The 25059-nt window shown below is 42.2% G+C and overlaps 1 protein-coding gene and 1 pseudogene across 5 annotated transcripts in view; both read left to right on the top strand.

Moving 5' to 3' along the window:
- The window catches only part of LOC108443224 (L-selectin-like), a 28472-nt gene extending 8873 nt beyond the window's left edge, over positions 1 to 19599 (top strand). Inside the window, exons 5-11 of one of the 5 annotated variants that reach the window (XM_017723740.2) lie at positions 1396 to 1500; positions 1859 to 2047; positions 3759 to 3947; positions 10416 to 10586; positions 12130 to 12219; positions 12319 to 12337; positions 19388 to 19599. In XM_017723740.2, coding sequence (XP_017579229.1) covers positions 1396 to 1500; positions 1859 to 2047; positions 3759 to 3947; positions 10416 to 10586; positions 12130 to 12219; positions 12319 to 12337; positions 19388 to 19409 — 785 coding nt within the window. In that variant the 3' untranslated portion in view covers positions 19410 to 19599. Of the gene's footprint in view, positions 1 to 1395; positions 1501 to 1858; positions 2048 to 3758; positions 3948 to 4208; positions 4491 to 10415; positions 10587 to 12129; positions 12220 to 12318; positions 12338 to 14192; positions 14489 to 19387 lie in introns of those variants that run through there. The other 4 variants (XM_017723739.1, XM_037537875.1, XM_037537874.1 and 1 more) reach the window with 4 other exon arrangements.
- A 3180-nt stretch (positions 19600 to 22779) lies between these two features.
- LOC119263265 lies at positions 22780 to 24958 on the top strand (annotated as a pseudogene).
- The last annotated feature ends 101 nt before the right edge of the window (positions 24959 to 25059 follow it).

The following is a 25059-nucleotide window of genomic DNA, read 5'->3' as shown; positions in this document are numbered from 1 at the left end:
CTCTTGCCAGCTCACCAGAACATGTTCTGAGAACACGTCCAGGGATGCCTTGTGGGCTTTAATCCTGCCCAGCGCCACTTCTACATCGGTGGGAGAAAGAGTCAGTGGTTGGTGGTCTGCAGACACATCTGCCTTGGTTGCAGTTGTTGAGTTCCCTTTCTCAAAACGAGCATAGAAATGGTTGAGCTCGTTGAGGAAGGAAACATCAGAGGAGGCGGGGGAGGGGTTGATGGTCTTGTAATCTGTCATAATCTGGAGTCCTTGCCACATACGCCGGGGATCGGAGTTGGAGAAGTGTTCTTCTACCTTCCCTTTTTAGTGGTGTTTGGCCTTTTTGATGCCCTTCTTCAGCTCAGCCCTGGCTGTACTGTAGGCCTGTGCATCTCCCGACCTGAAGGCGATGTTGCGGGCCTTCAGCAGGAGACGAACATCCCGGTTCATCCAAGGCTTTTGGTTGGGGTACATGGTGATCTGTTTCTGGGTGGTGACACTGTCTATAGTGGTGGAGATGTGGTCCAGTACAGATGAGGCGTACTGATCCAAGTCTGTGTGAGTGAACATATTCCAATCGGTGTTTTTAAACCAGTCCTGGAGCACGGCGTCTGTCCCCTCTGGCCACACTTTTATTGTCCTCACAGTGGGTTTCACACGTTGGATGAGTGGTGAGTATCAAGGTGTGAGGAAAAGGGAGAGATGGTCAGATTGTCCAATGTGGGGGAGGGGTGTTGCTTTGTATGCCCCAGGCAGGTTTGAATAAACATGGTCCAAAGTCCTGGTGTGGCAGAAGACATGTTGATGGAATCTGGGGAGGACTGTTTTCAGGTTGGAGTGGTTGAAGTCACCAGCAACAATAAAAGCAGCCTCAGGGTGTTTGGTCTGTTGTTTGCTAATGGCTGCATGAAGTTCTTTCATAGCCAGCTTAGCATTAGCGTCCGGGGGTACATACGCTACAGTGATTATGATGCAGTTTATTTCTCTTGGGAGATAATGAGGTCTGCATTTGACCATTATAAATTCCACATTAGGTGAGCATAGTCTCTCAGTAGTAGCAGAGTTTGTGCACCAAGCTTTGTTAATATAAATGCACAAACCTCCACCTCTGGTCTTGCCGGAGTCTTCTGCTATCCTATCAGCTCGGTGTATGTGTCGTCCTGCTAACTCAATAGCGTTGTCCAGGCAACCATTGTTTAGCCATGTTTCGGTGAAAATCATGACGTTTGAATCCATAATCCGTCTGTCGTTGGTGAGGGTCTAGAACACACTCCTCAGTGTCTGGCCTCCTCTAACCCTTCCTCCTGGTAGGACCACCTAATGTGGGTGGAATATGCGCACAGCATTCCCTGGGCATGTCCCCATTTGAGTGCCAGTTCATGTGTGCTCCACCCATGTTTGCAGAACAGGAAAAGGATGTAGGAACCCCAGCAGCAGGACATCTTGTGGCCATCAACAACTACACATGCAAGTGTGAGCCGGGCTTCTCTGGTCCCCGCTGTGAGAAAGGTACAGCAGTGGCATAAATACTGAATAAGCTAAAATCTACACTGCAAAAGCTGCTTGTTTCTTATTCACTGTTTTTGTATAAAATATTTTCCTATATGAAACTACAGCAATTTAGTGCCAACCACTCATACTGAAGTTACTGAGCATTTGTGGTGTTTCAGTCTAGACTGCTTTTTGATTGAGGCAGCGGGGGAGAAAAATACAGTATACAGGCTCTTTAATGTAGGGCATTTGTGGCATGTCTGAAGAATCAATTAGTGCAAACACAATCCTTTACATGTTACTATCAATTTCTACTCTGACACATTGCAGCCCTTGAACATGTCAATCTTTCCTATATTTCTCTGTGGATCCACAGCTGTACAATGTTCGCCAATCTCTGGGAACTCCAGTGGGTTGAGTATGAAGTGCAGCCACCCCATCTCCACAAACAGCTACAACTCCACCTGCACATTCAGCTGTGAGGAGGGCTTTGAGCTGAGAGGCCCATACACAACCAAGTGTGATCACACTGGACAGTGGACACACAAGACCCCCACCTGTACAGGTACTAATACAACTCCCACTGCATGTGTTTGCAACAAATATCCCTATATAAAAATATTAAAGGGGATTGCCGCATCAGGGTTAAGGAGAGGGATGAATGGAAGATGGCCTTCATCACCCCATCGGGTCACTGTGAATACTTAGTCATGCCCTTTGGCTGATGAATGCCCCAGCCAACCTTCCTGCACTACATTAACAATATTTTAACGAGGTGCTTGACCATTACATATGTGTCTATTTGCATGACATTCTCATCTACAGCAAAGATCACGATGAACACATAGCTGACATCAAATGGGTTCTCTAACTGCTCCTGAAGAACAACTTGTTCATGAAGTTGGAGAAATCACTGTTCTATGTTCAGACAGTATCTTTCTGGGATTTGTGATGTCAAAGAACCACCTGAGCATGGATTGAGCCAAGGTTAAGGCGGTGGCCCAATGGCCACAACCCACATGCATTTGCATGGTACAGTACTTCCTGGGCTTTGCTAATTTCTTCCACCAATTCATGAAGAATTGTAGCACTATAGTTCCACCACTGACCGCCCTCACAAAAAAGAGTTTGGGACAGTTTAAGTGGAGTCCAGAAGCCCAGGAAGCCTTCTAGGAAATGGAGCTGCATCTGATCTTCACCCCAGTGTTCCAACTTCTGAACCCAGAGGTCCCCTTTGTGGTAGAGATGGATGCCTCTGAGAAAGGCATAGGACAATGTTGTCTCAGTGGTCTGGTCCTGTGCCCCTGTGCCTTCTTCTCACATTGCCTCTCCCTGGTCCTGCACCCCTGCACCTTCTTCTCACATTGCCTCTCCCCCTCAGAGTGAAACTATGATGTGGGTGATTGTGAGTTGTTGGCTGTCAAGCTGAGGCACTGGCTGGAGGGAGCTCCTATCCATTGGGGGTGGAAGCTGCTGTATAACAGGTTAATTAGGGTCTAGAACAAACTCTTCAGTGGCTGGCCTCTTCTAACCCTTCCTCCTGGTTGGACCACCTTATGTTGGTGGAATATGCGCACAGCACTCCCTGGGCATGTCCCCATTTGAGTGCCAGTTCATGTGTGCTCCACCCATGTTTGCAGAACAGGAAAAGGATGTAGGAACCCCAGCAGCAGGACATCTTGTGGCCTGCTGCTGTCAAGCCTGGCAATGAGCATGTAGAGCCCTCCAGCCTGCCACCTCAAGTCACAAGTGGGCAGCAGACCAAAGAAGGCAACCCAAGAAGGCATCTTTCTGCCCTGGGAGGGTGCCCTGTTTAAAAACATCCTGCAGTGAACATGCAGAGTGTGTGGAAGCCATCAACAACTACACATGCAAATGTGAGCCGGGCTTCTCTGGTCCCCGCTGTGAGAAAGGTACAGCAGTGGCATAAACACTGAATAAGCTAAAATCTACACTGCAAAAGCTGCTTGTTTCTTATTCACTGTTTTTGTATAAAATATTTTCCTATATGAAACTACAGCAATTTAGTGCCACCCACTCACACTGAAGTTACTGAGCATTTGTGGTGTTTCAGTCTAGACTGCTTTTTGATTGAGGCAGCGGGGGAGAAAAATACAGTATACAGGCTCTTTAATGTAGGGCATTTGTGGCATGTCTGAAGAATCAATTAGTGCAAACACAATCCTTTACATGTTACTATAAATTTCTACTCTGACACATTGCAGCCCTTGAACCTGTTATGTCAATCTTTCCTATATTTCTCTGTGGATCCACAGCTGTACAATGTTCGCCAATCTCTGGGAACTCCAGTGGGTTGAGTATGAAGTGCAGCCACCCCATCTCCACAAACAGCTACAACTCCACCTGCACATTCAGCTGTGAGGAGGGCTTTGAGCTGAGAGGCCCATACACAACCAAGTGTGATCACACTGGACAGTGGACACACAAGACCCCCACCTGTACAGGTACTAATACAACTCCCACTGCATGTGTTTGCAACAAATATCCCTATATAAAAATATTAAAGGGGATTACCGCATCAGAGTTAAGGAGAGGGATGAATAGAAGATGGCCTTCATCACCCCATCGGGCCACTGTGAATACTTAGTCATGCCCTTTGGGCTGATGAATGCCCCAGCCACCTTCCTGCACTACATTAACAATATTTTAAGGGAGGTGCTTGACCATTACATATTTGTCTATTTGCATGACATTCTCATCTACAGCAAAGATCACGATGAACACATAGCCGACATCAAATGGGTTCTCTAGCTGCTCCTGAAGAACAACTTGTTCATGAAGTTGGAGAAATCACTGTTCTATGTTCAGACAGTATCTTTCTGGGATTTGTGCTGTCAAAGAACCACCTGAGCATGGATTGAGCCAAGGTTCAGGCGGTGGCCCAATGGCCACAAGCCACATGCATTTGCATGGTACAGTACTTCCTGGGCTTTGCTAATTTCTTCCACCAATTCATGAAGAATTGTAGCACGGCGGGCCTGGGTTCGACCAGGGTCCTCTCTGTGTGGAGTTTGCATGTTCTCCCCGTGTCTGCGTGGGTTTCCTCCGGGTTCTCCGGTTTCCTCCCACAGTCCAAAGACATGCAGTCAGGCCAATTGTGTAAAATGATCAAATTGTAAGTCACTCTGGATAAGAGCGTCAGAAAAAAAAAAAAACGTAAAAAAAAAAAACTATAGTTCCACCACTGACCGCCCTCACAAAAAAGAGTTTGGGACAGTTTAAGTGGAGTCCAGAAGCCCAGGAAGCCTTCTAGGAAATGAAGCTGCATCTGATCTTCACCCCAGTGTTCCAACTTCTGAACCCAGAGGTCCCCTTTGTGGTAGAGATGGATGCCTCTGAGAAAGGCATAGGACAATGTTGTCTCAGTGGTCTGGTCCTGTGCCACTGTGCCTTCTTCTCAAATTGCCTCTCCCCCTCAGAGTGAAACTATGATGTGGGTGATTGTGAGTTGTTGGCTGTCAAGCTGAGGCACTGGCTGGAGGGAGCTCCTATCCATTGGGGGTGGAAGCTGCTGTATAACAGGGTTAATTAGGGTCTAGAACACACTCTCCAGTGTCTGGCCTCCTCTAACCCTTCCTCCTGGTTGGACCACCTAATGTGGGTGGAATATGCGCACAGCACTCCCTGGGCATGTCCCCATTTGAGTGCCAGTTCATGTGTGCTCCACCCATGTTTGCAGGAAAAGGATGTAGGAACCCCAGCAGCAGGACATCTTGTGGCCTGCTGCTGTCAAGCCTGGCAATGAGCATGTAGAGCCCTCCAGCCTGCCACCACAACTCACAAGTGGGCAGCGGACTGAAGAAAGCAACCCAAGAAGGCATCTTTCTGCCCTGGGAGGGGGTCCTGTAAGGGTTGGCACTGGAGCTGTGGCAATCCCGGCCACCAGAGGGAGATGACACACACCTCCCAGATCCAATCAAGCCCAACATCCTATACAAGGGCAGAGGTCTTCATAAGACACACATTGTTGTGTCTTAGTCTCATCGTGAGTCAACAGAAACGGCCAGTGATTTGGGTAAGAGGGCTGAGAGTTTTGCAGTTCCCCTCACATTTCGAGTTTCTCTGGCCTCCTTTCAAGGTTTCCTTCTCAACTCTGTTTCCTAAAAAAACTGTTCAGTTTTGGTTCTGTTGAGAAAGTCATTTGTCTTTTCCGTTGCTAATTTCCCCTGGTGTTTCCCACTTGACAAAATGTGTGGGTTTATAAATTCAGACAGCTTTTCCCATGCATTTTTGGGCAATCCCATGTAAGGCGCTCCTTTCAGCACTCTTCACCACAACTGCGGTAGCGAAGCGGTAGTGTTCACATCAATAGGGCCTGGGTTCGTTCCCTGGACTTATCAAGTATTCAAGTTCTTTAGTTTAACTCGTTGTTCTGTTGTACATTAGTTTGGGTCCTGTGTCCCTACAACCTGTGGTGGCTCACCTGTTCGGCCCAGGAATACAATTCAGACTAATTAACATCCTCTGACTGGTGAACCATCTCTGTTACAGTTCAGAGAGCAGACAATTTCTGTAGATGTTTCTGCTTTATGCCTGGAGTTTAATGTTTGTAGTTTTGATTCTAACTACTGGCAACACTTAAAAAAGAAGTCAAGTGCTCACAGCAGCCTGCTATAAACAAATCTAGCTCCATTATAAGGCCCTGCTTGTTATGTGTTATATAAGGTGCTGATGGATGCAACTTTCACAGTGCCTTCCAGAAAAAAAAAACAGAAAAACCAACAATTCTGACTTTAGTCTTTCTAGAATGAAGCGTTTCACATTAGATCACTTTGAATGATTTTGTTTACATTTTAATGATTATTATGAATAAATATTTATACAGAAATACAGAAAAATCAGTATAATAACTCTTTTAGTGAAAGAACGGATACTGTGGCTAAAACAGTTATAAGGGGAAGAATCGCTCCAAAAATATACTTCAATGAAAGCTCTAAAGAAATGAGCATTTCAACATATATATATATATATATAGTACTGTTGTCTGAAAAGAACTCATTGCCATTAATGTCTAAACAGCTGGCAAAAGAAGTGAGTCACTTCTCTGTGAAGATGTCCAAATTGTGCCAAATTGTGTCGTTGTCCCTCCCTGGTGTCATGTGACTCGTTAGAGTTACAAGGTTCCAGGTGTGAATGGAATAAACAAAAGTATATATGTCTGTGTTTGTGTGCGTGTATATGTATATAAATATATATATATATATATATATATATATATACATACATATATGCATACATACACACACACACACACACACATATATATATATATATATATATATATATATATATATATATATATATACAACCCCAACTCCAATTAAGTTGGGACATTGTGTAAAACATAAATAAAAACAGAATATGATGACTTGAAAATCCTTTTCAATCTATATTCAATTGAACACACTACAAAGACAAGATATTTAATGTTCAAATGTATAAACTTTATTGTTTTTTGCAAATATTCACTCATTTTGAATTTGGTGCCTGCAACACGTTCCAAAAAAGTTGGGACAGGGGCAACAAAAGACAGGGAAAGTTGAGGAATGCTCAAAAAACACCTGTTTGGAACATTCCACAGGTGTACAGGTTAATTGGAAACAGGTGAGTCATGATTGGGTATAAAGGGAGCATCCCTGAAAGGCTCAGTCGTTCACAAGCAAGGATGGGGCGAGGTTCAGCACTTTGTGAACAACTGCGTGAGCAAATGTCCAACAGTTTAAGAACAATGTTCATCAATGTGCAATTGCAAGGAATTTAGGGATTTCATCATCTACAGTCCCTAATATCATCAAAAGTTTCAGAGAATCTGGAGAAATCTCTGCAAGTAAGCAGCAAGGTAGAAAACCAACATTGAATGCCCGTGACCTTCAATCCCTCAGGCGGCACTGCATTAAAAACCGACATCGTTCTGTAACGGATATTACCACATGGGCTCATGCAAAGCGAAAGCCACATATCAACAACACCCAGAAATACTGCCAGCTTCTCCGGGCCCGAGCTCATCTGAGATGAACTGACGCAAAGTGGAAAAGTGTCCTGTGGTCTGACGAGTCCACGTTTCAAATTGTTTTTTGAAATTAAAAATTATGGACGTTGTGTCCTCCGGGCCAAAGAGGAAAAGGACTGTCTGGATTGTTATCAGTGCAAAGTTCAAAAGCCAGCATCTCTGATGGTGTGGGGGTGTGTTAGTGCCCATGGCATGGGTAACTTGCACATCTATGAAGGCACCATTAATGCTGAAAGGTACATGAAAGGAGCAAAATATGCTGCCATCCAAGCAACGTCTTTTTCAGGGACGTCCCTGCTTATTTCAGCAAGATAATGCCAAGCCACATTCTGCACGTGTTACAACAGCGTGGCTTCGTAGTAAAAGTGTGGGTACTAGACTGGTCTGCCTGCAGTCCAGACCTGGCTCCCATTGAAAATGTGTGGCGTATTATGAAGCACAAAATATGACAATGGAGCCCCCGGACTGTTGAGCAACTGAAGTTGTACATCAAGCAAGAATGGGAAAGAATTCCACCTACAAAGCTTCAACAATTAATGTCCTCAGTTCCCAAACGCTTATTGAGTGTTGTTAAAAGGAAAGGTGATGTAACACAGTGGAAAACATGCCCCTGTCCCAACATAATTCACATATATATATAGCCAAAATTAGTTAATTCATTCACATACTGGCAGTGCATTTTGATTGGGTTTAAAACGATCCTGCGAGGGGGATTTACTGTATTGTCCTTCTTTCCGTAGTATAGGTGTCACTAAAGCCAGCAGTCTGTTGAACGCATTGAAACACTGTTTTGGTTTCCAGGCTGCTCTGGCCTGGCCTTTTCCTGCAATTACTGCCAGCGCTGATGGACGGGATGTGACCCCAGTGTACTGAACGTAGTTGCATAAGACATTTCAGGTGTATGATTCAGTGTCAGTGTGTTCAGAAAGAAAACTTGCATCACAAGGTTTGCATGAAAAAGTCAACTTACAGTTCCTTGAGTTCTTCTTATATTAGGGTCAAAAATCAAAGATTTACCCCTCCTACAGCTTTCAAGCTAAAATAAAACTTTTTTCAGGATTGTAGAACCCAGAGGGAAACTGTCAGGACCCTCTAAGCCCCCAGAGAGGGCCCAATATATTCTAAAAATAATATTTTAAAATTAAGTAGTTCTCGTTTGTCTGCTCATATTTTCACTATCAACTAAAAATGACAAATCTGAGCAAATAACAGACAGACAGGCAAACAGACAGACAGGCAGACAAACAGACAGATAAATAGATAAATAGGTAGATAGACGATAACAAGCTGGATAGTCCATGTTCTTTAGTCTGGAGAATGCAGTGTCCATTGTTTCCAAATCAAATATCAGACTTTTATTCGTTGGACAGAGAAGATGTTGCATTTGTGGATGCGATGAAATAATAAACAGTGTTTGCCTGAAGGGTTCCTGAGTGTAGTGACTGCCAAGCATTGTTTAGAGAATTGTGTCTGTTTTTAATCCAGTGCCTTCTGGAGGCCAGTTTTGATTTTCAGCCTTGTCCCTTGCATACAGAGATTTCCTTGGATTCTATGAATCTTTTAATGATATTATGATGAACTCCCCAAGTTCTTGGCTATTTTATGTTGAGAAACGTTATTCATGAACTGTTGCACTATTAATCTGTTGTAGAAATGTGCTGCTCTGTAATGTGTTTAGTGTTGTGTTATATGTCATTATATTCAGTATTGTGTGTCTGGACTGTGACTATATTTAAAACATTCTTCAGTCTATTCTTGTTTATCCCTACGTGGTCACGTCTGTCACACCTGTCACTTGTCATGTATAGGCTAAGCCTCTTCTTGGCATCAGTCCAGCTATAAAACTGCATCAGCCCAGTGTCTTACAGGCTGGCTGGGTGTCTGATACCTGCGCACAAACGAATAAACTCCACTTCTCCAGACATCCGGCTGGTCCCCTGGTTAAGTTAGGGTTTGGATTCGTCACTGTGTAGTCTTTGGCAGAATGGTGAACCCCTCCTCATCTTAAGATGCTCTTTTTATACCCAGTCATGCTACTGGTCTGTTGCCAACTATCGTAATTAGTTGTGAGCATATCAATGCAGTGTTTTGCTTTGCAAATATTGCAATAAACACAAGCAAAGGTACAGAAGGATAAGGCAGAAGTTGAAAAGTCAGCAAACGAGGCAAAAGTTTCTCAGAGAAACAACACTTCGCACTAATTCTACCTAAAGCCTGGGCTTATCTACTCTATGATCACAAACACACGTGAATCATATCAATAGTCAGGAGACTGAGATCGCTGATAGGAGCGTTGGTGCAAGTTGGTGAGATTCCCGAGTATCCTGCGAAATGGAGTTCTGTCCATTGTAGGAGTCCACAGTTCCATCACCTGATCTTACAGAGATGAAGTCTGTTTCCTCCATAGGAGGCTCCGAATGCGTGACAATCACATCCATCCATTTTCTAAGCCGCTTCTCCATCAGGGCCGCAGGGGGTGCTGGAGCCTATCCCAGCAGTCATTGGGCAGAAGGCAGATACACCATTGCAGGGCAGACAGACAGACACAGACAGTCACTCACGCACTCTCACACTCGACCTGACTGCATGTCCTTGGACTGTGGGAGGAAACCGGAGAACCCGGAGGAAACCCACGCAGACACGGGGAGAACATACTCCACACAGAGAGGACCCTGATCACCCGGCCGGGGAATCGAACCCAGGCCCTCCTCGCTGTGAGGCGACAGCGCTACCCACCACGCCACCGTGCCGCCAGTTGTTAAGTGATCTCAAACACACTTATATGGTTTCTGACACTGCATGACGTTTCTATAAAATGGATAACAAATGTTTTCCACCATTGTCTGCTGGACAGAATTCAATGTTAACTTCAAAACATGAATAAATGCTCTCTTTCCTGTAGCTGCTCCATGTAAGACACCCTCTGTGCTTGGTGAAGGAAAAATTACCTGCTTTAAAGGCAACAACACTTTCTGCACAGTGGAGTGCTCCCCTGGTCACCTGCTGCTGGGAACTTGGAAATACACCTGCCAGCATGACGGCTTATGGAGTGACTTCCGACCACTGTGTATAAGTGAGAGTGCAACCAAACTACTCAGAATTCATGGTGTCAAGTTTATATTACCATGTTGGTAGCACTTTACTTTACAGATAGTAGTTTACAGTTTACAGGCAGTATTTAGAGAGTAACAGAGTAACAATATAGTAACAATGTTCTGTTAAAAGGTAACACAAAGGGAACATGTGATGTTGCATTTTCCAGCCCTGATTCTGTGTAATCTCAGTACATTTACCTCATGTATTCCTGTGTAAGTACACTTGTAAAGTAATAGAACAACCATGAGATCTAATGCAGTAATTTAGTCACTGTTTCAGTGCAGTTACACAGACTAGTCTCCAGAGCTGATGGTTTTACATGATGTGAGATGTGGTAAGGGGGAAAAAAGATGGAAACAAGCAAGTTTGCATTTTACAGCTCTGATACCCTTTAGTTTCACTGTAAGTCCAGCGTGTAACATCATCCTGCCCTGACCACTTATAGACGTAACAGCTAAGAAACAAAGGAAAAACAAGTGGATCAGTATTTTACAGCACTAAAACCACATCATTTCAGCAAAACTATTGCTTTGTTTTTGGGCTAATGACCCTAATATTACTGCCCTTTTGATTTGATGGGCAATTAAAGTTTGTTACTGTTATTTATCCACATTATTATCAACAAGTCATCACTACAGTTACTGACTTATTATTTACCACAACATAGAACATTTGCATGAATTTTCTAGGTAAGTTCAACTTGTTACTATTATTTTACTATTTTATTACTGACCACTGCTACAATGACTAACGTCTTATTTTTAAATGACTAACAAATGTGCAAATTTTTTTAAATAAATACATGTTACCTTTATTTTACCATCTTATTACAAATTTGTTATCACTACAAACACCAGCTTATTATTCATTATGAACTGAAAAGTATGCAGCAATATTTTGGTGAGTACAACTTGTTACCATGATTTTACCACTTTATTCCTGACTTGTCATGGCTACAATTACCGTTTTATTATTCCATAACAACTATGAAATTGACATTTAATTTATGGATAAATACAACTCATTACCATGATACTACCATAACATTACCCTCTTATTACTGATCTGTAAAGCAAAGTGCCCAATGTTTATAATGTCCCTGATTCCCAGTGCCATACACTCTTAAAAATGGATAGTGCTTTTAAAAAACTATTTTTTTGGTAAATGAGGTGAAAATTTGAAATGTAAAGGCTCTGTTCTATACCCATTAAAAGTTTTCATAGAACTGCACATCCAAGTCAAGAACCTTTGGGTAACTTTTAAGAATATATCCTTGTAGCACTATGCTAGAGCACTAGAGGCAAGTGAGTCAATATCAAGACTTGTAGTAGAGGTGTGTTCATTTAACTTCACTCAGAAAATCAACAAAGCATGTCATTTGACCAGGGATGCTCAAATATTTGTATACTCTCAAATCATATTTAACAAAACCCACTCACTTTGGACAATGGTGCATACTCATATACTGGGAGCACTGAATGGAAACATTGCAGAGTTGGTCTGTGCTTGATTCTCCGCAGGGTGCGACCATTTGTTACTGGCTTCAACGGTGTGCTGTGTTCTTTCAACAACCTGCTACTGCATACTCTGCTGTTCGCTTTGCAGAAAGAGTGAGTATGTTGTTCGTTCTTTATGTGCCACATTTAAGAATATTGCTATTTACAGTTATTCTAATCATTATAACATCAATCATCTATTTCATTTTGCAGGAAAAAAGACCGTCAGAAGGTAAAACATGATTTTTTTGACATTTCCTACCAGCTTCTGTGAAATCTGTTTCCATCTTGCATCAACATGTGTTTTCAGTGATCTGATCACGTTCAGATTTCAATTGACCTCATGAAAAGCCAGATATAAACACATAGATGTTTTATGGGTGTGTACCTAGGGGCCTGTGCCAACAGGGGGTCCCTGTGGGCTTTTTTGACAAAATCTAAACTGCAGTTTTGATTTGTGGCTTGAATATTACTAGAAGCACAAAAAATGTAATTATTTAAGCTGCATCATTGTCAAATTGGCAAAGCATCATTGACAAATCACTTCTTGTAAGTCACTCTGGATAAGAACGTCTGCTAAACGCTGTAAATGTAAATGTAAATGTGTTAAGGGGAGTCAAAATCCTGACATGTTCTTCTTAAATGTCTGCTTCATTTTCTCTTCCACTACTTTGTAACTGTTACACTATTTGACATTATCTCAGTCAAGCTTTCCGGTTTTTAGCAGATCAAAGTGAGACCTGATACCACTGCCAAAGACAAATACAAGTTAAAAATAAAGCCTGAGTGGTGCAGCTCCTTATTTAGTATACTGCGTTATCTCTCTCTAAATTCAAAAGGTAGAGTATGTAGAGACCCACCAAGCATTTGTGCCTGTAACCTGGTGATCTAGGCCTGGTAAACACTCCCAGGATGCGTTGTGTTAAGTGACCCTTATTAGTCCCACAACTGGAAAATTTCACCTCTGCATTTTGATTCATCTGTGCAGTGAACACACACCCACACACACTAGGGGGCAGTGAGCATACTTGCCTGGAGCGGTGGGCAGCCCTATCCACGGCACCAGGGGAGCAGGTGGGGGTTGGGCGTGTTGTTCAAGGGCACTTCATTCACATGCTGTTGGTTTAGGGGATCAAACCGGCAACCTGCTGGTCTCGATGCTGGCTCTCTAACCTCCAGCCCATAACTGCCCCCACTCTGGTGACCAGGAATCGAACCCAGGCCTGTTTTACTGTGAGGTGCTACCCACTGTGCCACCATGCTGTGCCATTCAAGATTATGACCATATCATTCAAACCACATTCAGAGCTGGTCAGAGATGGTTCTTGACCACATTTAACCCAAATGTCAACAGAATGCATTTTCGTTATTCATATACAATTACGTGAGTGCAAATGTGTCTGCCGAATGTTGAGTAACAGGTGAGAGAATAAACAAAACAGTTGGAAGATACATGAGGCTGGAGTCCCCAAAATCAGCCTTCTTGCAATCCAGGCCAATGAAAGTGTCTGAGCTGAGATTGTCGACTTGCAAAATTAAAATGGAAATAACGTTGGTTTGCATTTTCTTGCAGGAAAAGTTCAGTCAGTTCAGACCAGGAATTCATTTTAGTGAAAAGTGTAAATGGAATCCAGATAGAAGAACATGTTCTGTTCCAGCATGACTGAGCCCCAGAGCACAAAACAAGGTCATGGCTGATTGAGTTTGTTGTGGAAGAACTTAAGGTCAGGACTCCACACAGCCTTGACCACAACCCATCAAACACCTTTGTGATGAACTAGAATGGAGATTATGAGCCAGAACCTCTCATCCGACATCAGTGTCTGACCTCACTAATGCTTTTCTGGATGAATGGACAAAAATGACCACAGACATTCTCCAAAATCTTGTAGAAAGCTTCCTAGAAGAGTGGAAGGAGTTAGAGCTGCAAAGTGGGGACCAAATAAATATAAATGGCTATTTAGAATGGGATGACATAAAAGCTCCTGTAGGTTTAATGTACAGGTGTCTCAATACTTCTGCTCATGTAGTGTCGCTCTGATTATAATATTTAAAACTGATCAAGTTTTTTCCTCTCCATTAATCAGAGCTCAGGAGGCAGTAAAGAATGCAGCATATCAAGCAGGAGATGCAGAGCTGGAAGATCCATTAGGCAGTGTGTGATGCTCAAGTGACCACTTTCATTCCACTCTTTAGACCTGCTATTTTACAGAAAGGATTTTTTAAGAGTCTGATGTAGAAGCGTCAGTCCATAAAGTCCATATATGGAAAGTTGCAAACGATGATTTTTGAAAAATCTTTTTTGCAAAAAAAACTTTATGAAACAATCATGGGCAGCTCAACACTGCCCTTGAATGACATCAAATAAATGACCATCATATTATTTATAAACTGATCAAATTCATTTAAGATGTTTATAGACATGTGATGTCACATTGAACACTGAACATTTGACACTATTGAAAAATTTTGCATTAAAAATTACACTCACCAGCCACTTTATTAGGTTCACCTCTCTAGTAAAAGGTTGGAGCCCCTTTTGCCTTCAGAACTGCCTTAATTCTTCATTTCACACTTTCAACAAGCTGTTGGAAACATTCCTCAGAGATTCTGTTTGGTTATTTGAGTTACTGTTGCCTTTCTATCATCTCGAACCAGTCTGCCCATTCTCCTCTGACCTCTCACATCAACAAGGTATTTTCGTCCACACAACTGCTGGTCACTGGATATTTTCTCTTTTTCGGACCATTCTCTGTAAACCCTAGAGATGGTTGTGTGTGAAAATCCCAGGAGATCAGCAGATTCTGAAATACTCAGACCAGCCCGTCTGGCACCAACAACCACGCCACGTTCAAAGTCACTTAAATCACCTTTCTTCCCCCATTCTGATGCTCGGTCTGCACTTCAGCACGTTGTCTTGACCGCCACTACATGCCTAAAAGCATTGAGGTGTGGCCATGTGATTGGCTGATTAGCTATTTGTGTTAACAAGCAACTCTAGGTATCTAATATCTCTCTAGGTATCTAATAAAGTTGCCGGTGAGTGTGTGACCAGCATAAGAATTTAAGCAGAACAATAAATCTTGGATGTATTCTCAAAATGTGTTGTACATAATATTTGTCCCCTGTTTACTTTAGTGACAGCATGTACTCAAACTGACCTGGACAAAGTTGTATGAAAGCCTTTGATTAGATAAAATCCACCTGAAATGAGAAACTTCAGTGGAAAAGTCTAACCTTTTTGTGCAAAGGCCTTAACATGGTCACCATAACAAGCTAGATTAAATGGGAATAGTGATGTAGAAATATTGCAGAGTCTTCAATATTTCTGATTCATTTGACTTTTTCCTGTTTTAAATCTTTCCAAAAATATAAAAACTTTGTTGTTTCTGTCCAGTTTTTTTAAAGCCCAAATTTGAACTCCAGACTTTTGCACCCCATCGAATGTTACTCTTAAAGGTGTCAAAAAAGCTTGTTTAATTCTAAGAGACACAGAGATGCAGGAAAATAGCCATGTAGGAAACAAATAACTGCTAATCATGGAAACAAATTTTATAAGTAAACTTCAAGGAAACTGAATAAATGCAAGAAAATGGGGAATATGATCTCTTTGACAGCAATATTCCAGTCATTAACAAAGATTGCATTCATGAAGCAGAGCTGAAGGCTAGTTCTGAGCCTCAAAGAAATGCAGAGCACAACTAATGTTTTAAAAATTGTCAACCAGTGTAAATTTCTCCTAACAAATGTTCAGAGATATTTGAAATGAAAAGGAAATCCAATAAAACCAAAGCGAGATGCATGTTCTAGTACTGATTTCTTGTCTACTTTCACTATGGGTGGGACGCATGGGTAGGAAGGTGAAAAATGCTAATCACACAACATTTAAAGAACCTAACAGACTGTCGCCCAGCAAAGTTCAATTTCTAGTTTTTGAGTGTACTGGTTTGTGTAACATTAACTTGATTATATCAACTTATTTATGTTTACATGTTTTATAGGTAGAGTGGAATGTGTATAACCTTAAAAAAATAAGTTTTGAAAACTTGAAATAGTTCACCATTGAAGTTCTGCTTCATTGCCTTTTGTAAGTAATAAAGCACAAACATTAAAGCTCACTCAAAACCTAGAGAATCTGATGGTCAAGGGACTGGCTGATTATTTGTCCCTGGTCCTTTATTAAATTATTACCTTAACTTTCTAAATAAGCTTTCTTATTTCAGGACTGTTTTACAAATAAACTGTTAACACAGCTTTAATTAAACATTTTGGTAAATTTTATTTATAAATATATTTTATTTTGTTTCAAATCACATTTAAAGCTTCATTACAAATTTATTTATAAAACACAAATGCAAATTCTTACTTTTTCTATCACAGAAACAAAATTATTATGTATTATTAAACACTCAATTGTAACGTGGAGGCTGGCTTATCCCACACGAGGATCCGTGAATCCCTTTTAGAAACCCAGCAGGCTACGGGATAAACCATTGGCCAGATGCAGAGATGGACTCAACTGCAGAGAAGTAGTGACTCGAGAATGGAGGGGAAAGAAGGAGAAAAGCAAGGCTGCACCAAATGCAGAAATGCTGAGGAGAGCCTTGTTGATACACAAAAGGGGGACCTAAAGCCACACAAAAGAAAACACCAGGTCAGTGTCTTTAAACAAAATAGGTCCTGATAATTAAGGAGGAAAGTAATCAACCAAAAAGGACATTTGAAGATTTTTTTCTCAGAGACCCAAGAGAATCCTGTTACCAACACAACAGAGAAACATGCACAGGGTAATATAAACTCAAGACTGAGCAGAAAACAACATGTGAGTAACCCTTACGTAGGGTGCCCACAGCTGTTACCACTTAGCCCAGTGCCTTGTCTCCTCTCGTGACTGGAGTAGGCCTAGCACAAGGCTGGGACATGTTATTTTGAAAGGGCCAATATAACACGGGGACAGACTCCACCTTTAGTGGCAGGTCCTTGGTGGAGAGCCATACTTATTGCCCCAGGTGGAAGGAAGGACTCGGCCTATGATCAGTGGTTTACTTCTGCTATCCACTGCCTTTTGCAGTGCTGTATGGGCATTCTGCAATGATTCTTAAGCAGGAGATGGCGTACTCGACAGACACAAGTTATGCATTTGTCTACCGAATGGCTATATGAGAATATCAAGGTAGATAAATGCATACTGGCTTAATGTCTCTCTGAGAACTCTGTTAATGAAGTGCTGGAAAACAGTGGGAGCAATCATGAGTCTGAACGGCTTTACAAGGTACGCATATTGGTGTAATGAATGCTCTCTTCCACTCATTTCCTTGGCACACCCTTATGGGGTTACAGGCACTGTACAGGTCCAGTTTGGTAAAAATTAAGGCCTGCTGCAGTGCCTCAAATGCTGAGGACATCAGGAGCAAAGGGTAATGATCCTTTATTTTAATCTTATTAAGACCTCTATAATCAGTGCAGGGTTAAAGGCCCCTATCATTGTTTCCCACAAAGAAGAACCCAGTCCCAGCTAGTGTAGTAGATGGTCATATCAAACTTAGTGCCAGAGCCTCCTTAAATGTACTCCTCCATGTTTGTTATCTCTGGTCCAGAAAGAGGCGGAGGCCAGAAGGAAGTCAATTGCACAATAATATGACCAGTGCGGAGGTAGGATTTGGGCCCTGCCCTTGCTGAAAGCCTCTGCAACATTGTGATAATCAGTGGAGAGTCAACACAAATATATCCTAACTGGGCTAATATTTTCCTGATTAATGGCGTGTTTCAAAATTTTAATGCATGATCCCTGACACTGTGACCGCTAAACCACCACAGACCAAGTCAGCCAATCAAGGCAAGAGTTGTGTCATTTCAGCCAGGGAAGCCATATTACTAACTGCAATTCCAGGGCCTGGATGAGCATTAGACAGCTCAGACTGTCGCTCCCTACCGCAATCCCCAAGTCAGTTATCCAACTGAAGGGCTTGCTCAGTGAGATCCTCTAATAAAGCAGCCCCTAATGCTTCTTCATTCCAATTGCTCTCCGCAGTCAGAATGTAGAATTCAATGGCATAGTCTGCCACTAAACAACTACCATGCCTTATTCCTATATCCCGTTACTCCTCCACAGACTGGTCGATCAACGGTTGTGTGCATAGCTGTTCTGCAGAGGGTCTCATCGTTCTCCCACACAGGGGTAGCCATGCCAGGGCCCAAACCATAAGTAGTGAGGTGACCTAGAGGGCCGCTGCTTGAAAGCCAATGAACATTGCAGGAGAACTGAGGACCCCCATTATCCTTGCAGGAGAAAGTAGATTAGGTTCTTCACTACAAACAGACACACAGGAAGGGGGGCATTTGGGAGGCTGGGCCACAAATACACTCGAGTTTCAGTTGCATTAGTACCTGCCTCATGACCACCGTTAACCGAACTGTGATTTGCTAGGGCATTCCTTAACTGGTTGACACTCTTCTGCTCGTTCCATGTCCTGGCTCAGGTTTGCTGTAACATGATGGCTGGCTTACCCCACATGAGGACTGAAGTAACAATCCTCAGTTAGAAATCCAGCAAGATATGGGATAAGATACTGACCAGGTGCACAGATAAATTCAAGTGCAGAGCATTAGAGACTCAAGAATGAGCAGGAAAAAAGGAGAAAAGCAAGGCTGCACTGAACAATCTTGCAACCTCGCAATGCAGGTGAGTGCACTAGTGCTGAGCTACAGCTGCAATGCTGAGGACAGCCTCACAGAACAGCTGAGAAACAAATATGTGGAGCTAAGGCCAGACAAAATAAATGCCAGATTAGCATCTTCAAACAAACAAAGTCCTGAAAACTTAAATTAGAAATTAATAAACCCGTAAAGGACAATTTTAAAATATTCTTACACAAGGAAGGGCATTGGGAGAGAACCCAGATTTTAGCAAAGAACTCGAGACCCATTAATTGCTCAGCAGAGAGACGTGCACGTTGCAACATAAACTCAAGACTGAGCAGAAAGCAGTGTGTGAGCACCCCTTAAGTAGGGTGCCCACAGTTGTTATCGCTCAGCCCTAATTACCCCTTAGTGTAATTAGTTTTAGTAAGTTTCTTTCTTGTAGCAACAACAAAGGTCTTCAAACTTTAAATGCAGTAACTACTATCAAAATGATTGGACTTGAATGTGAAAAAAGCAACTACACTTAGCAAAAGTACCCAAATTACTTGTACACCAAAAAGGAGGCCAAAAGGTGTTTCAGTTGTTGTCTGAACTGTTTGCATTGTTGGTTGTTGACATCTTTAACGCCTCCCTCATCCAGGCAGCAGTCCCCTCTTGCATGAAGACTGCCACCATCATCCCGGTCCCCAAGAGCTCTGCAGTGATGGGTCTGAATGACTACCGGCCAGTGGCCCTCACGCCGATAGTAACAAAGTGCTTTGAAAGACTGGTTCAGACCCACATCAAAGCCACCATCAACGTCACTGTGGATCCACACCAGTATGCGTACAGGAGGAATCGATCCACAGAGGATGCCATCTCCTCTGTGGTCCACACTGCCCTCACCCACTTGGAGCAGAAGGATTCCTATGTTCGTATGCTCTTTGTGGACTTCACATCTGCTTTCAACACCATGACTCCTCAGACCCTGATAACAAAACTCTCCTCACTTGGACTGAGCTCTTCCATGTGCAACTGGGTCCTAGACTTCCTGACCAACAGGCCGCAGTCTGTGAGGATCCACAACATCTCCTCCCCCACCATAACCCTCAGCACTGGCTCCCCTCAGGGCTATGTGTTGAGCCCCCTCCTGTTTACACTGCTTACATATGACTGCTCACCTATCCATCCAGGCTGTCATATTGTGAAGTTTGCGGACGACACAGCAGTGGTTGGATGCATCACAAACAGAGATGAGTCCAACTACAGGCAGGAGGTGGAACACCTGGAGGGTTGGTGCAGAGAAAACAACCTCTGCATCAACGTAAAGAAGACGAAGGAGATGATTGTGGACTTCAGAAGGGGCCATCATGACCACCTCCCTCTGCACATTGGAGGTTCTGAGGTGGAAGTGGTCGACAGCTACAGGTACTTGGGTGTGCACCTGAGCAGCAACCTCACCTGGAGCAACAACACTTCCACTCTGCTCAGGAAGGCACATCAGTGGCTCTACTTCCTCAGGAGGCTGAGACGAGCTGGACTCGGGAGGGCAGTCCTCACCTCCTTCTACAGATGTGTGGTGGAGAGCGTCGTGTGCTCCAGCATCAACGTGTGGCATGGAAGCTGCTCTGCTGCAGATAGGAAAGCACTGCAGAGGGTGGTGAAGGCTGCACAAAGGATTGTTGGAGTCAGCCTCCCCAGCACCACAGACATTTACACCTCCAGATGCAGGAAAAGGGCTACCTGCATCAAGAAGGATCCCACCCACCCAGCACACGCACTTTTTGTCCCGCTCCCCTCAGGCAGGAGGCTGCGGAGCATCAAGTGCAAAACAACCAGACTCAGAAACAGCTTCATACCAGAAGCTGTAAGGCTCTTAAATTCCAACTGAACACACTGCACTGACACTTACAAGAACAAGTACTGTTACAGACACTGTCACTTTAAACTGAGACACTTTATCTAGACACTTTATCCACTGCTCTAAGTCAATATCATGCTGCTATAGCAAACTTGCACTCTGGACTTCATATTGCTGCTAACTGCCTACTTTCCTACTCTCCCTCTCTTGTGTACTTTCTATTTATTTATCTATTTTAATAACAGCTCTTGGGTGTAAACTGGACCATGAGATCTTAATTTCGTTCCACCTCATGTACCATGTGATGCGAATGACAATAAAATCTTCGTGAATCCTTGAATCCTTGTTGGGTATTCTGGTTACTGTGTGTTTGAACCTGCTTATTGTTTATTGTTGGTGTGTCATGTCTGCCCCCCGCTCTATCCGTGTTGGCTCTATGACCCTGGACCGTCTTGACCATGACCCTGGATTTTCCCTTAATAAATCTCGCTTATCTCCGCATATGCGTCCGCCTCCTCACTCCCCATTACAGAAACATACTGAGACAAAGTTTGTCTCTCCCTATTTCTCTTTCTTGCCTGCTTTTCCTACATTAGGCCTGGTGTGGATATGCTCCAATAACTGTGAATAATGATGAAGAAAGGCAGATTGTCCACTCAAATTCACTTGTTCTTGATAGTGATTTTGCTAACCACGATTTCCTCTCATTATGATTAAAGACAAGTTCACAGTTGTTGACAGAGCACTCACAACACTGTTGCATAATTTCCCAGTAGAGGTAGCTTGGCTACCATGCAAAACTGCAATCAAATAGAAGAAATATTATTCACAGAGTCTCTTTCTCAGAACCTGTACTCGGGAAATGCTGTTAAGGTAAGCTATGCATCTTAACACAGGCTATTTTTTATTTTAAGACAGGATATTTTATGGCTTATCTTTGGTTGTGATTTTCACTTTTAAAAAATGTCAATTTTATGATTTCCTAGCTAGGAACTCCATTCTAAGGTCATTTGAGTAAAATATGGATCGTTTAACATCAGTATACTGTGAATAACATTGTAAAAACATTACAGAATATCACTGGTGGTAAAGCTGTAACTGATATTATAAATCATTTATAGCATAAACACAAAGCATGCAATAAATTTACTGTATTTTTTTGACAGCTCAGCTGTAAAATATCAAACAATATTCCATTACTGTAAACAGTCAACAGCTGTAATTTACATTTCTTTGTTGCCTAATAGTGACTTTCATTCTTCACAGATGTTACTTCATGTAAATATCTGCAAAACTAATAATCACTGTTTATTATATATTTACACCAAGACTCACATGCAGTTCACCTGACTTTCTTCTTGTCCATCAGATGGCTTTTGCAAAGTATATACAGCTGTGTTTTGGATGGCTGACTGTAACAATCATGGTTCATAATGGTACAGTATGTATATTTTGAAGCATATTACCTGTTGGATTTTCCAGTTAGTTACTTGAAGATTAGTTTACTAAAGACACTTTTAGGTGTCTTATTTAGTTTTTCATTTTAAGACTTAAAGAAACAGTTTGTTTTTTTAATTTTCCACAGGAGCCACAAGGTAAAAGTTGTGTTTTTTACTCCGTAACATTCTGTGAGGGAATGCAGAAATGATCAGGCTTTTTTTGCCAACTATGTCGAGTTGTATAACCTCATAGGCAGGTCTATTTCAGATCACACTGAACTTGGCTTGGGTTGAGTCAACTGTGTGAAAATTTCTGCAGGCAGTTTTTGCGGTTTTGCGGTTGATAACTGGTGAGGTTTAAACTTCATGTTTTAGGTGCTGTTGTAGTAAAGACCACTACCAAATAAAAAAGAAGAAGAAAGAAAGAAACAGATTCATTTATAGTTTATTGCACATTCATTAGAATTCATTATATATTACATACATTAATACTATAGTAATGTATTAAGAAATAATAGTATATTCATCATCAGTGACTTTATTCTTTGTCCCTCCGTATTTGTAAGTCTCCAACTATAGATGATTACCTAAAGATAACTTTATAAAGTCAACCGAATATAAACTAAACAAGATGCATCTATTTTTATTATTAAATTACAACCCCATTTCCAAAAAAGTTGGGATGCTGTGCAGAATGTAAATAAAAACAGGATGCAATAATGTGCAAATCATATGGTTTAATATTTGTAAAGGAAAATACTACAAAGACAACAGATCAAATGTTAAAATTCAATTAAATTACTTGGGAATGTTGCTTCATATACTGATATAAAAGGAACAAGGGTCCATTATTTTAATTTAAGGTCCCTTGTGTCAATGCAATGTAATGTGCTTCATAACAGATCTTGTGTCATCTTGCTGTTACTGGAATATGATTAATATTCAAATATGACTTCATAAATACATTATTCAGTGTTTTTGCATGTGCTGTTCAGGACTTATGTAGGTAGCCTTCAAGTAAAGTGTTGCGGAGGTGTTTAGCAGTGTCAGAACACTTTCCCATGTAAACTGGTTGCTAAACATACTGAGCTAATGTAATTATTATTTATTTTGGGTCAAAATACCAGTTTTATTTATGCCAAACATGTGATTTCAATCTTGAAATGCATCAAAATTTCGTCACTGAACTACTAAATTAGATCTTTTTAGTTGTAACTGCACTACATAAATATTATTAAATGAATACTGTTATTAGCCATTTCTACAAATATGTCTTAATATGTTTGCACCACATGTATGTGCCCTTAACGTGACATTAAAGTAGTAACCTAAAATAAAAGCTACGTTCATTTGAAGTATTAGTTATTTAAACAGTTCATGGACAAAAGTGTGGAAAGTCTAATCCAGATGTCTCTGGATTTACAGACAAGCAAAGTAAACATCATCTTTTCATCTTCAGTCTTTTCTGCATGTTCTTCCCAAACATTTTATAACTACTGTGATTTAAAAACTGCCTGCAGTAGCAGGAACACCCAGGAATGGAGATAATTCAGCAGACATTGAAACAATGTCCTGAGAAAGCTCTAACACAGTCGATCACATGCCAAACAGAAGTCGAGGCCTGGACGTATCATTACCGGGCAGACAGCAGTATGGACTGGGAGAAAGCTCGCCGGTGGTGCCAGCAGGATTATACAAACATAGTGGCCATCCAGAACCAGGAGGAGATCGCCTACCTGAACAACACGCTGCCCTCCCATCGCCTAAACTACTGGATCGGCCTCAGGAAGGTGGAGGGACAGTGGACCTGGGTGAGGACCAACAAGCTCTGACTGGGGAGGCAGCACACTGGGCAGAAGGAGAGCCCAATAACACAGTAATGAGGACTGCGTGGAGATCTACATCAAGAGGGAGGAGGACAAAGCCATGTGGAAGAACGAGAGTTGCAGCAGACCGAAAGCTCCTCTCTATTATAAAGGTAAAACTTTCAGGTTAAAAAAAAAACTCAGCCCTCTGTAACCCATATGCAAAAAAATATGTTTATTAGATTTTTTATTTTAGATAATTCCAAAGTATATTTACATATATTTCTGACATATATACATATTAAAAATGGACACTGTTACATATATTTAATCTACAATATATGTGCATATATTTTATATTGTGTGTGCAGGATCCTGTTTAAATAAGTCCTGCAGTGAACATGCCAAGTGTGTGGAAGCCATCAACAACTACATATGCAAGTGTGACCTGGGCTTCACTGGTAGCTGCTGTGAGGAAGGTACAGCAGTGGCATAAATACAGGATGTCCTAAAACCTTTAGTGGGCCTGACATAGAGATACTGATTTCTTACCAACATACCTCACCAGTTAATGTCCATCAGCAGCCAATTAATGAGTCTCATCCATGATAACCATTTTCATGCAGATCCTTCAGAACTTGATCTAATTAAAGCTTTTTCATTCAAAAGATCCATCCATCCATCCATCCATCCATTTTCTAAGCCGCATCTCCATCAGGGTCGCGGGGGGGTGCTGGAGCCTATCCCAGCAGTCTTCGGGCGGAAGGCAGGATACACTCTGGATGGGTCGCCAGTCCATCGCAGGGCAGACAGACAGACACAGACAGTCACTCACACACTCACACCTAGGGGCAATTTAGCATGTCCAATTGGCCTGACTGCATGTCTTTGGACTGTGGGAGGAAACCGGAGAACCCGGAGAACACCCACGGGGAGAACATGCAAACTCCACACAGAGAGGACCCTGGTCGCCCGGCCGGGGAATCGAACCCAGGCCCTTCTCGCTGTGAGGCGACAGCGCTACCCACCACGCCACCATGCCGCCCTCGTTCAAAAGATTTTACATGAAATTTACATCCTTAGGTCTAAAGGAGCATCTCAGAGAGGCTTCATCTTTCAGAAGATGAGGAGGGGTTCACCTCTTTGTGAAAGACTGCACGAGCAAATAGTGCAACAATTCAAGAATGACGTTTCTCAGCGTAAAATAGCAAAGGACTGCTTTTCATCG

This window comes from Pygocentrus nattereri, chromosome 4, assembly GCF_015220715.1.
Source record: "Pygocentrus nattereri isolate fPygNat1 chromosome 4, fPygNat1.pri, whole genome shotgun sequence".
NCBI classification, from domain to species: domain Eukaryota; kingdom Metazoa; phylum Chordata; class Actinopteri; order Characiformes; family Serrasalmidae; genus Pygocentrus; species Pygocentrus nattereri.
This window is presented reverse-complemented; position numbering and strand designations above follow the sequence as displayed.